A 13,461-nucleotide genomic window follows, 5' to 3' on the forward strand; every position below is an offset into this window, starting at 1 on the left:
GTTCTAAAAAACCGAGTCGATGCCCTGGTCACATAATCTCGGATTTTTAATGAAAATATGACTTGAATCTTGTGACTAACTCCATCATCTACAAACTCCCTAGATTTTATTGAAAAAAAAAAACTAAAATCGAAACAACAATCGGGTGGATGGTGGATTTTTTCGAAACCGAGTGGACGGTGGATTTTTTCAAAACCGAGTGGATTCCTTAATCGCTCAAAATCGAGCCCCAAATCTAGCGTTTTAAATGAAATATAATATACTGACTATATCTATTATCTACAAAATCCCTCGAATTTCATTGATGATAATCCAAAAACAAGGCCACAACATGAAATTTGGAGGATTTTTTTGAGTACGCGAAAAACACAAAAAAAAAGGCAAAAAACTTAAAATTTCAATGGGTTTATGTTGCAAATACTTCATTTTTTACTGTTAAAACAATAATTTCAGTCAATAATTGACTAAAAAAATAATGAAAAAGGCTGAAAAAGCAATAAAAAATTGAATCAAATATTTAATAAAACAAAATTCATGTGTTCTGTCTAATATAGCAGCCTTGCTAAAAATAACGGCATCGTGACATATAACAGACGTTACAACGGGAGTTATAACGTTAAATACCGTTTAAAAAAAAACAGTCCTGTTAGCTAAAAAACCGACCTGTTAGCCACAATACCGGCTGGTTTGGCTAGATTTCAGCCGCTTTTGGGCAATATGTTTTTTGTGATGTTTTGTGTATGTATTATAACCCTATAACCGCCCCTTACCATAATCGGAACACTAACAGTTTCGATCTAAACGGCCGGTTTTTTTAATATTGGCGATGGCATAAAAGCGTCTTTTGTTTATGTCAAATTGGATAGTTTGAGGTATGCCAAAATTCAAGCTTTTTTTTCTTTAACTTCGAGTCTTGTAATGAGATACTCATGACCACCCAATTTGAAATATGATGGACAAGAGTGATTGTTACTTTCTTGTATTAAAAGTAAACAACACGGTTTTGATCTCACGTATTGCCATGCAATGCTTTGTTTATCTAATATCCATCTTTAATATATATGTAAAAAAATATTAAATTAACTAAAAGTTAAAATAGATAATAATAAAAAAAGAATTCAAAAAATAATATTTATATTTTCTTTAAAATATTCCAAATTTACTTCGTTGTCATAACATTATCATATCGACTTTCAGGTGTATGGATGTTAAAAAAGGAACGAAATAATAATAATAATAATAAAACAGATTTCAAGCCCTATATGGAAATTTATCTCGATCTTAAGATGTCTAGACCATCAATTTTTAAGTACTCATACACTATGTTTGAAACTTTAAATTTGATACTTATGAATGAAAATAGATGTCCAACCATTATGCACCATTACAAAAATTTCAAGTCCGGAGAGATGATATTTTTGCATCATATGGGGGTGTATATTTGCATCATTTAGCGATGCACTCACAAACCCCAAATCCTATACTTTCGACTTTTTTTTTTTGAGAGCCTATAATATAAGGTTATTTATTTTTAGTACAAGAATGCCATAATTACTTTTATTTTTAGTCACTAAATGTGAATTCTAATAGATAAAAAAGTGTGACGCCATTTGGAATTTTTTTTTTTAAACTTTGTGACCAATCAATGATACATTGTCACACCGAAGAATTTACAATATTGATATTCCTGAGATGTGACAGTCAAAACATATATACATCTATTGATAGGACAAATTTACAGTGGCGAGGTCTTACAAAGTAAATAAAGAAAGTTTAAGCAAAACTACAATATCTTCCCAAAGTTGATCTTGACGAGGACACAAATGAAACCGCAGTCATCCTGAAAAATGTTTACCATAGTTTGATGAGTTTGGCTACTCAGTAAGTGATCATCATAATCCTAAAAATAATCATGGTTGAAAGATATCAATATTTTCCAAAATGAGATCTATTAACAGAAATGCATCAACAGTTTCACTTTCAATAAATGCATAATTAAGTATAATCCGAGTAATTGAAATGCTTATAACACTTTTAACGGCAGTACATAATTCAAAGGATTTCACAAAATACCCTACTGGCGTCTCAAGTAGGTCACCTATATACCCCATCAGCGTCCTGATGGGTCCACTTAATCTCTATCGGCGTCCCAGATAGGTCCACTTAATCCCTGCAGGTCCACTTATACCTCACCGGCGAACCGGATGAGTCGACTTGCATACTTAAATTATTTCTAAATCTCTTTAAACATTCGAAAGCAGCAATATCATGTACTCAACATATCACTGAAATCATTAATATGAATTTCACTTAAACCATTAATAACAGTCACTCTCTATAACATTTCAAAAATAACCAATCAAATATTTTGGGCTCAAATTTAGAAAGGTAGCAGTTTGTAAAAGCATTCTAGCATAATTGCCAATTTAATATGTATAGAAAAACTCTTATAAAAATTCAAGAATACAGAATTATCACAATTTATGGAATATCAATTCACAAATAAACATTTCACAAAAATACTATAATCAATTGCAAAAATGTCAATTTTTAAATAATAAGGCAGTCATTTGCACATGAATTTTATAATGTCTAAATATTCAAAACAGTAGAAAGAAATATCACAATTTTACTAAAAGCAGAAATATCACATTTATTTCTAACAATAGACAAGAAAAATAAATAAATTTATTTTTCTAATTTACAGCATTCAAAATTTCTAACATAGATAAAATATCACAAATTTTATTAAAAAGATTATTTTTCAAGATAATGAGGTCACGTGCGCATAAAATTTATCGTGCCTAAAATTCATGCTAATAAGCAGAAATAATTATTTCATTTTATTTTTAAAAAGAATGGATTATTTTTCGAGACAATGAGGTCACTTACACATAAAACTGATAAAATAAAAATTCTAGACGGAAATATCACTATTTATTAAAAATAGACTATTTTTCAGGAAGACGATGTCACTTACACACAAAACTTATAAAATAAAGATCCTGGACGGAAATATCACTATTTATTAAAAACAGACTATTTTTCAGGAAGACGATGTCACTTACACACAAAACTTATAAAATAAAGATCCTGGACGGAAATATCACTATTTATTAGAAATAGACTATTTTTCAGGAAGACGATGTCACTTACACACAAAACTTATAAAATAAAGATCCTGAACGGAAATATCATTATTTATTAAAACCAGACTATTTTTCAAGAAGACGATGTCACTTACACACAAAACTTATAAAATAAAGATCCTGGACAAAAATATCACTATTTATTAGAAATAGACTATTTTTCAGGAAGACGGTGTCACTTACACATCACTATTTATTAAAAATAGACTATTTTTCAGGAAGACGATGTCACTTACACACAAAACTTATAAAATAAAGATCCTGGACGGAAATATCACTATTTATTAAAAACAGACTATTTTTCAGGAAGACGATGTCACTTACACACAAAACTTATAAAATAAAGATCCTGGACGGAAATATCACTATTTATTAAAAACAGACTATTTTTCAGGAAGACGATGTCACTTACACACAAAACTGATAAAATAAAGATCCTGGACAAAAATATCACTATTTATTAGAAATAGACTATTTTTCAGGAAGACGATGTCACTTACACACAAAACTTATAAAATAAAGATCCTGAACGAAAATATCATTATTTATTAAAAACATACTATTTTTCAAGAAGACGATGTCACTTACACACAAAACTTATAAAATAAAGATCCTGGACAAAAATATCACTATTTATTAGAAATGGACTGTTTTTCAGGAAGACGATGTCACTTACACACAAAACTTATAAAAGAAATATCCTGAACGAAAATATCACTATTTATTAAAAACAGACTATTTTTCAGGAAGACGATGTCACTTACCCACAATTATTTGAGAGGGAGCTTCCGATAAAAAATTCGGTTCGAGAGAGAAGTTCACTGTGTTTCGACCAGAGAGAGAGATCTCAAAATTTTGTCTTAGGGTGGGAGTGCTCACATCCCCAATTTAAATTTTTATAACGTATTATTATATTGTTTTATTACGCTCTACCTCATACCTGAGGTGTCGCGTTAAAAGCAGACTTTTATCGTACGAAAACCACGTCCGCTAAAGGACGCTGCCAGCTGCAAGCAGCAGGAGGCAAAAGCAGGCAAAGAAAAAAAGTAAAGGCAAAGCAAAAGTTAATCTAAAGCAAAATTTTTTTGAAAATAGTGATGGTCCTCAAGGACCATCATATTCAAACAGAACATCACCTAATTAAAAGCATATTTTCTCCTTTTTTCTTCTTTTTTTTTTTTTTTTTTTTTTTTTTTTCAAAAGTTTAGGATTATTACATTCTTTCCCCCTTAAAGAAATTTAGTCCTCTAAATTTGTGTACCTGATTATTGAAAAGTATTTTTAAATTTCCTAAAAATCTTAAACATATTGCTCTGATACCATAATTGTCACACCCCAAGAATTTACAATACTGATATTCCTGAGATGTGACAGTCAAAACATATATACATCTATTGATAGGACAAATTTACAGTGGCGAGGTCTTACAAAGTAAATAAAGAAAGTTTAAGCAAAACTACAATATCTTCCCAAAGTTGATCTTGACAAGGACACAAATGAAACCGCAGTCATCCTGAAAAATGTTTACCATAGTTTGATGAGTTTGGCTACTCAGTAAGTGATCATCATAATTCTAAAAATAATCATGGTTGAAAGATATCAATATTTTCCAAAATGAGATCTATTAACAGAAATGCATCGACAGTTTCACTTTCAATAAATGCATAATTAAGTATAATCCGAGTAATTGAAATGCTTATAACACTTTTAACGGCAGTACATAATTCAAAGGATTTCACAAAATACTCTACTGGCGTCCCAAGTAGGTCACCTATATACCCCATCAACGTCCTGATGGGTCCACTTAATCCCTATCGGCGTCCCAGATAGGTCCACTTAATCCCTGCAGGTCCACTTATACCTCACCGGCGTACCGGATGAGTCCACTTAATCCCTACCGGCGTCCCAGATAGGTCCACTTATACTTCACCGGCGAACCGGATGAGTCGACTTGCATACTTAAATTATTTCTAAATCTCTTTAAACATTCGAAAGCAGCAATATCATGTACTCAACATATCACTAAAATCATTAATATGAATTTCACTTAAACCATTAATAACAGTCACTCTCTATAACATTTCAAAAATAACCAATCAAATATTTTGGGCTCAAATTTAGAAAGGTAGCAGTTTGTAAAGGCATTTTAGCATAATTGCCAATTTAATATGTATAGAAAAACTCTTATAAAAATTCAAGAATACAGAATTATCACAATTTATGGAATATCAATTCACAAATAAACATTTCACAAAAATACTATAATCAATTGCAAAAATGTCAATTTTTAAATAATAAGGCAGTCATTTGCACATGAATTTTACAATGTCTAAATATTCAAAACAGTAGAAAGAAATATCACAATTATACTAAAAGCAGAAATATCACATTTATTTCTAACAATAGACAAGAAAAATAAATAAATTTATTTTTCTAATTTACAGCATTCAAAATTTCTAACATAGATAAAATATCACAAATTTTATTAAAAAGATTATTTTTCAAGATAATGAGGTCACGTGCGCATAAAATTTATCGCGCCTAAAATTCATGCTAATAAGCAGAAATAATTATTTCATTTTATTTTTAAAAAGAATGGATTATTTTTCGAGACAATGAGGTCACTTACACATAAAACTGATAAAATAAAGATTCTAGACGGAAATATCACTATTTATTAAAAATAGACTATTTTTCAGGAAGACGATGTCACTTACACACAAAACTTATAAAATAAAGATCCTGGACGGAAATATCACTATTTATTAAAAACAGACTATTTTTCAGGAAGACGATGTCACTTACACACAAAACTTATAAAATAAAGATCCTGGACGGAAATATCACTATTTATTAAAAACAGACTATTTTTCAGGAAGACGATGTCACTTACACACAAAACTGATAAAATAAAGATCCTGGACAAAAATATCACTATTTATTAGAAATAGACTATTTTTCAGGAAGACGATGTCACTTACACACAAAACTTATAAAATAAATATCCTGAACGGAAATATCATTATTTATTATAAACAGACTATTTTTCAAGAAAACGATGTCACTTACACATAAAACTTATAAAATAAAGATCCTGGACAAAAATATCACTATTTATTAGAAATAGACTATTTTTCAGGAAAACGATGTCACTTACACACAAAACTTATAAAATAAATATCCTGAACGAAAATATCACTATTTATTAAAAACAGACTATTTTTCAGGAAGACGATGTCACTTACCCACAATTATTTGAGAGGGAGCTTCCGATAAAAAATTCGGTTCGAGAGAGAAGTTCACTGTGTTTCGACCAGAGAGAGAGATCTCAAAATTTTGTTTTAGGGTGGGAGTGCTCACATCCCCTATTTAAATTTTTATAACGTATTATTATATTGTTTTATTACGCTCTACCTCATACCCGAGGTGTCGCGTTAAAAGCAGACTTTTATCGTACGAAAACCACGTCCGCTAAAAGACGCCTGCTGCATGCTTGCAGCAGGAGGCAAAAGAAGGCAAAGAAAAAAAGTAAAGGCAAAGCAAAAGTTAATCCAAAACAAAAGTTTTTTGAAAATAGTGATGGTCCTCAAGGACCATCATATTCAAACAGAACATCACCTAATTAAAAGCATATTTTCTCTTTTTTTTTTTTTTTCAAAATTTTAGGATTGTTACATACATCCTCAATCACCTTGGTTTCACATCTATGATCGATAATAATCGTGACTAAAAAATAAAGAAAAAAGTTTTATAGAGCAGAGGCTATAACACAATCAAATTAGAGCACACCTAAAAAATTTCACTAAAAGAGGTTATTTTAATGTTAAAATATTTTTAAATTGATCATCTCGATATCAAGATGCATAAACATGAGAAAAAAATAGATTTCAAAATTTAAAAATAATGCATCTTATGAAGCATTTTTAAACCATCAATTTTCAAATTTTTTAAATTTTCATAGATATGATCGATCTACACCATTTTTGAAACTTTAAATTTTATAATTAGAGATAAAAATATATTTTAAACTATAACAAAGATTGAATAAATGGTCTTATTTGGAGGTACGCCCGCACTTAAAAATAAATGGTCTTATTTATACATTTTCTTTTTTGTCCAACTTTTATTTTTCCAAAGTGCCTCATTTTCTTCCTATTAGGTTTTACATTTTGTACAAACACTCTTTCCTATCTCCACAGCCCATCACATAAAATAGACGGTGGATGACCCGGCGGTGTATTATATTCTGCCCGAACGTGTGTCATATACTACTAATGACATTTTCGTATTTTCATTCGAATTCAGGGGTATTTGTCTTTTTGTTCTCCAAACTCTCAAATTTAGGGTTTTTATTCGTTTGGTGTCTCCTTTTGCCTGTTCTTTTTTTTCGGTTGCAGAACAGGGGCGAAAAATGGCGGTTCCACTTCTCAACAAGAAGATCGTAAAGAAGCGCGTAAAGAAGTTCAAGAGGCCTCAGAGTGATCGAAAGATTTCTGTTAAGGTACTTCTTATTTTCTGCTTCTATTTTTTTTTGTTTTTTTTTTTCCCGCCCCCTTTTGCTTTTATTCTGGAAATTTACTTTCTTTTCCCTCTTGGTGTATGATTTTGTATTTTCCACATTTTCATGGAATTTATGCTTAAATATTAGCCTAATTTTGACCTCCTGATCACACACATTTTTCTGTATTTTATTGGACTATGTATATGGTCAAACGAAAGAAGTCATCTGGTCCTGATAAATTTAGGGTTTTTCCATTTTTTGGTTTTTTTCTTATTATTTGAAGTTTGAATCAAAGTGGCCTCTTTTTATGTGTAAGTTTTTCCCTGTTGCTCATTTACTTTTGCATTCTGTATGTTAATATTTGTTATGGTTTTTTTTATTATGTCCCTAACCATAATTTTTTTTTATGGAATTTTAAGGGTTTCTTGCATTTATGGGTTTTTTCTTTTTATACAAACCCTAATTATGTTTCTTTGATTTCTACCAACTTATGTCTTTTATTCATGTTTCTTCTTCCTAGATAAGTTACCTGGAGGATTCTCTGGATTTTAAAGAGCTGGGTTAAGTTATAATAGCAGTTTCAGTGGGTTTTGAAACTAAATATAGAAGATTGGTATAATTCATAAGGTGGCTCGAATGAATATAATGCAAAAATTGAGCTAGACAATAGTGAGAGAAAATGAAACCAGATTCTGGATGTTTATGAAACTGCTCCTCTCTCTCCCTCTCTCCCCCCCCCCCCCCCCACCCATCTTTCCTTCTTCCCCCTTTCTCTGTCTCAGTGGCTGGGTCAGAATGGTGCAGGCAACCAATTTTATGGTTCCTGCCTTGAGAGGGAGGGAGGGAGGGAGGGAGGTTGCTCTGATTTTACATTGCAATGCCCAGGGAGGGAGGCCTCTGTTTAGATTGCAATGTCAAGGGAGAGACAGAGGGAGGGAGGGAGCTTGTTTGCTGATATAAGATAGGTAGTTCCATAGTTTGATCATGCAATTCTTGATTCTTAAGCACATTCGATTGAGAACAGGAGAACTGGCGGACGCCGAAGGGTATCGACTCTAGGGTGCGGAGGAAGTTCAAGGGAGTCACTTTGATGCCCAACATTGGCTATGGCTCAAACAAGAAGACCAAGCACTATCTCCCCAATGGCTTCAAGAAATTTGTTGTGCACAATGCAAGTGATCTTGATCTTCTGTTGATGCACAATAGGTAATTATTTTTCCCGCCATAAATTTGATTCTTCTCTTTGTTTTCTTGCTTTAATATGGTTCTTGAATGGTCTTAGATTTGGGTAGGGATCAATGTTGATTTTTTATATGATTTTAGCCCAATGTTTATAAACGACGGTTAGACCCGTGACTTGGCAAGGTCCTGAGTCCGGGTCGTCCATACAGACTCAGCTGAGTCTATAGAAGTTATACCACTAAAATGTAGAAAGCGGCAAACTCGGCAACCCCTAATTCCAAAGCCCAAGTTTTAGTACACTGTTTTAGCCAGATTGGGTGCTTATATCTCTGATTTGCTTTTCGATGGAAAGTTGGAGTATGAGCTAGCAATTGCCACTTCTTTCTGTTGGTCTTTTTGAAAATATGTAGCTGCTGCTACAATATAATAACACTCTCAACTTTGACAGAATACAAGGAGGCACTAAACATAAACAAGATAAAGACACAATGATAAAGATTAAAGTGAGGATGCTATAGCCCAAAGGCCATAGCGGTCCTAAATTACCTCACTCCTTCACAAACACAAGCTTAGATGGATAAACACCAACTCAAAAGTTACCCTTCATGGCATTCACTTTATAGGCTTTCAAACAGTTTAAAAACCAACCCCACAACTAGTTATGACTCCCATCCCCGCACACATTTAGAGAGAGAGAATTGAGGATAACTGATACGACTAACCCATAATTACCAACATAACTCCACTTAAGGAGAAAATAGGAGATATTTGCATTTAGCTAGTCCTATCAATGAGGACCCGATCATAATTCAATTTTTGTCTAGATTTCCTATGGATATAAAACATAAAAAGTGCAGCCCATTTTGCAAAGGGAAAAGTTTATATCAGGTTGCAACCTTAAAATGTAGAATCACAGATACACCTCAAAAATCTATCGGAAATCTTGTTTTAATGTTGAAAAAGCCTCTAATCGATCATCTCGATATCGAGATGTATGAATATGAAAAAAAAAAGTTTTTGAGTCTTAGAAATAGTGCATCTTGCAACACATTATTTAGACCGTCTATTTTCAAGATTTTGATATATTTATAGATCTACTTGATTTTAACCATTTTTAGAATTCAAAATTTTATAATTAGATATGAAAGTAGATTTTAAGATAATCCTAAGAATTTTTTACAACAAAATTACATGTTATGATAAAATTTTGAGGTGTGCTTTAATTGGATGGTTAAGGTTGCGAACTTATAGAAACTGCACCTTTTTGCAAATAATTGAAATTGGAGATAATGAAGAAATGCTTTGATAGAACTTGCTAAAATCGAATATTATAATATACCCATCTCCTGTTTTCAATTTTGCTGATCTTAATTGTATTGAATCTTGGTAGGTATAATCCACTGGGCCTTCCTGGGCTCATCTCTCTCACTTTCTTTCTCTCCTGAGAGTGCAGTTATATCATTAGCAGAATTTCAAGAAAGGAAAACTGGAAATCTAAAACGTGCAATTTCTGTTCTCCCAGGACCTTCTGTGCAGAAATAGCTCACAACGTTTCGACATTGAAGAGGAAAGGCATTGTGGAACGGGCAGCTCAGTTGGACATAGCCGTGACGAACAAACTTGCAAGGTTGCGCAGCCAGGAAGATGAGTAGAGTGATGATTCATCAGCTAGGCGAAGGGGGCTCCTTTGCTTTATTGTAGTTATATTTCATTTGTTGATCAATTGGAGATTTCTACTTAAGCAGTTTTGTTTCCATTTTTCTTCTTAAGAACTACATCTTAGCGATTTCATTAGGTGCTTTGTTATTTCAGCCTTTGTGGATTGAATATTTACAATTACAATCTTTCTTTAAATGAAATGTACGTTGTTATTTCAGCCTAGAGGATTGAATATTTAGATACTAGCAATTACAATCTTTCTTTAAATGAAATTGCTCATAACATTTCTGACCCTTTTGAGGATTTGAGCATGTATGAGAAATATGGGGAACTACATTCAGTGTGTGTGTGTGAGAGAGAGAGAGAGAGAGAGAGAGAGAGAGAGAGATTCAAATTTAGGGCTAGCAAGAGAACCTATAGGGGAGATTGCGTAGTTATACTCCTGGGCATCAACACTGTATGTGAATGATAGATGTCTAAGTGAAAAAGCATGGCAACCGTGTAAAACCCAAGTAACCCTACTAAAAATCCTGCAACATTTGTCATAACATTGTTGGGGAATAACAGGTGGTTGTTCACAAAAATATGAGAAATTTATGCACATTGTTATAAGTATATCTTTGAATTTAAGGGCGGAAATGGGTAGGTGGCCCTGCCCTTAAAGACTAGGACCTAGGGCACAAAATATGGCCTGAGGGCTGGGCCAGGGTCATGACAGGGGCAGGCCTGGTTTAGCTTGGCCCTCAATTTTACTTAATGTGTTTTTTTTTTTTTTTAAATTTCTCTAGACCAGCCTTGCCCACTTTGAGAGGGTTAGAGCTGGATTTGGAAGAGGGTGTCGCCCGGTTGGCCTATTTAAATTTTGTGTTTTTTTTGACGTTCATGTTTTTTTTTTTTTTGTTCTTTTTTTTTTAGAACTGTTCATACCTTTTTTCCAAAATGCTGGTGCTTCAGACGTACAAGGATTAAAGTGACAACTTCTAAGCAAGATACAAAAGTCTTCGGCTCTTAAAGGTCCGAAGGGGACTCGAGAGAGGCTATTTTAGGGGCTTCAAGGTCTGAAATCCAATGATTTCAGAAGTGTAAGTGAAGCAACTTCGGACATTGAAGTTCCATAGTAAACGGATTTCAGAACTTCAAGGTCCAAATTGTAGTAAAAAGAGGTGAATGCCATGAAGTAAAAAGAGGATAATGCCGTTTGTGGTGCCATGCAGTAAAAAGAGGACAATGCCTGTGAAAAGAAATTCTAAGGAGAACGCGAGAAAATATATAAGATGCAGTAGGAAGGGAGAGAAGCATAAACTGGAATATGGATCACTCTTGCTTTCCAACAACTTAAAAAAAGGTGGAATGTATACTTAGCAAGAAAAGAAAGAGTAGCAGATTGTGGATCTAAGGAAGTAAAATATTAAAAAAGAAAAAATAGGCCAAATCATGTGTAAGTTACATGGACCATAGTATAGTTTCTTACAATAGAAAGCTTAGGATATTGTTGGTGTGGGTAAGGATATTAAAGGCCAAAAATACAAAAAGAGTAGCTTGATATATGATGGGTACATGGACCTATATGATATTCTTTCACACAATAATAAGATACATAATATTGTCAAAAAAAGAAAGAAAAAAAAGATACATATGGCACGGTGACATGATATCATTCCTCTAATATATAATATATGCTTTCCTAAAATAACAAAATTCGTTTTCCAAATGAAAAAAACTTATATAAGGGCGAGGCCCTAAACAATCAAATTAAAGCACACCTCAAAAAACTCATTAGAAATGGTTGTTTCGATTCTCAAAAATCCTCATATCGATCATCTCACCCTCAAGATAATTTTCAAGATTTTCAAGTGTTCGCAGATTTGTTCAAACTATACTATTTTTTAAAGTTTAAATTTTATAAGGGTGCGGTTTCTATAAGGTTGCAACATTAAACAATCCAATTAAGGTGCACCTCCAAATTTTATCATAACATGTAATTTTGTTGTAAAAAATCCTTAGTATTATCTTAAAATCTATTTTCATATCTAATTAGAAAATTGTAAACTCCAAAAATGGTTAAAATCAAGGAGATCTATAAACATATGGAAATCTTGAAAATGGACGGTCTGGATAATATGTTGCAAGATGCACTATTCCATAGACTCAATTTTTTTATTTTTTTTATATTCATACATCTTGATGTCGAGGTGATCAAATGGATGATTTTTCATCATTAAAACAACCTTTCCGATAGATTTTTGAGGTGCACATGTAATTCTACATTTGAAGGTTGCAACCTTATTAAAACTTTTCCCTTTTTATAATTAAAGATGAATATAAATTTTCAGGCAATCATAAAGATTTTTAATATTAAAATAATATTTTTCAATGCTATTTAAAGATGCGCCTACTTTGATTGTTTAGGGCCTCAGCCTTGCACAAACCACATCTTTTTCCCAAAACAATAAAGTACATAAAATAATCTTTTTCCCGAAACAATAAAGTACGTATAATAATATTTTTCCCAAAACAATAAAGTACATATTATAAAAAACAAAAACAAAATTGGTTGTTTAAGGCCTCAGCCTTTGATTGTTTAGGGCCTCAGCTTTGCACAAACCACATCTTTTTCCCAAAACAATAAAGTACATAAAATAATCTTTTTCCCGAAACAATAAAGTACGTATAATAATATTTTTCCCAAAACAATAAAGTACATATTATAAAAAACAAAAACAAAATTGGTTGTTTAAGGCCTCAGCCTTATACAAAAACCACACCGTTTTTTCCGTTCCGAAAACAATATAGGACATATAATAATCTTTTTCCCAAAACAATAAAGTGAAACGGATACACGCTTCTTTGGTGGTGCTGCCCAGGTTCGAACTGGGGACCTTTAGTGTGTAAGACTAACGTGATAACCGACTACACCACAGCACCCCTGGATGCTTTTTTACGGCAAGTAAATAAGAATACCAATATCTC

At 32.4% G+C, this 13,461-nt stretch overlaps 1 protein-coding gene and 1 non-coding gene across 2 annotated transcripts; one reads left to right on the forward strand and one right to left on the reverse strand.

Annotated features, from left to right (window-relative positions):
* Window positions 1–7,536: 7,536 nt before the first annotated feature.
* Window positions 7,537–10,713, forward strand: LOC105420619 (large ribosomal subunit protein eL32z-like). Its single transcript, XM_011624927.2, has 3 exons — window positions 7,537–7,650; window positions 8,675–8,856; window positions 10,355–10,713. The coding sequence occupies exons 1-3, from the start codon at window positions 7,561–7,563 to the stop codon at window positions 10,482–10,484; spliced, it is 402 nt and encodes a 133-aa protein (XP_011623229.1). The 5' UTR covers window positions 7,537–7,560; the 3' UTR covers window positions 10,485–10,713.
* Window positions 10,714–13,342: 2,629 nt separating this feature from the next.
* On the reverse strand, window positions 13,343–13,416 carry TRNAV-UAC (transfer RNA valine (anticodon UAC)). The gene has a single exon. It is a non-coding gene; the product is annotated as a tRNA-Val (tRNA).
* Between the last annotated feature and the right edge of the window lie 45 nt (window positions 13,417–13,461).

Source organism: Amborella trichopoda, chromosome 10, assembly GCF_054954075.1.
Source record: "Amborella trichopoda isolate Santa Cruz 75 chromosome 10, AtrichopodaSantaCruz75HAP2 v2.0, whole genome shotgun sequence".
Taxonomy (NCBI): domain Eukaryota; kingdom Viridiplantae; phylum Streptophyta; class Magnoliopsida; order Amborellales; family Amborellaceae; genus Amborella; species Amborella trichopoda.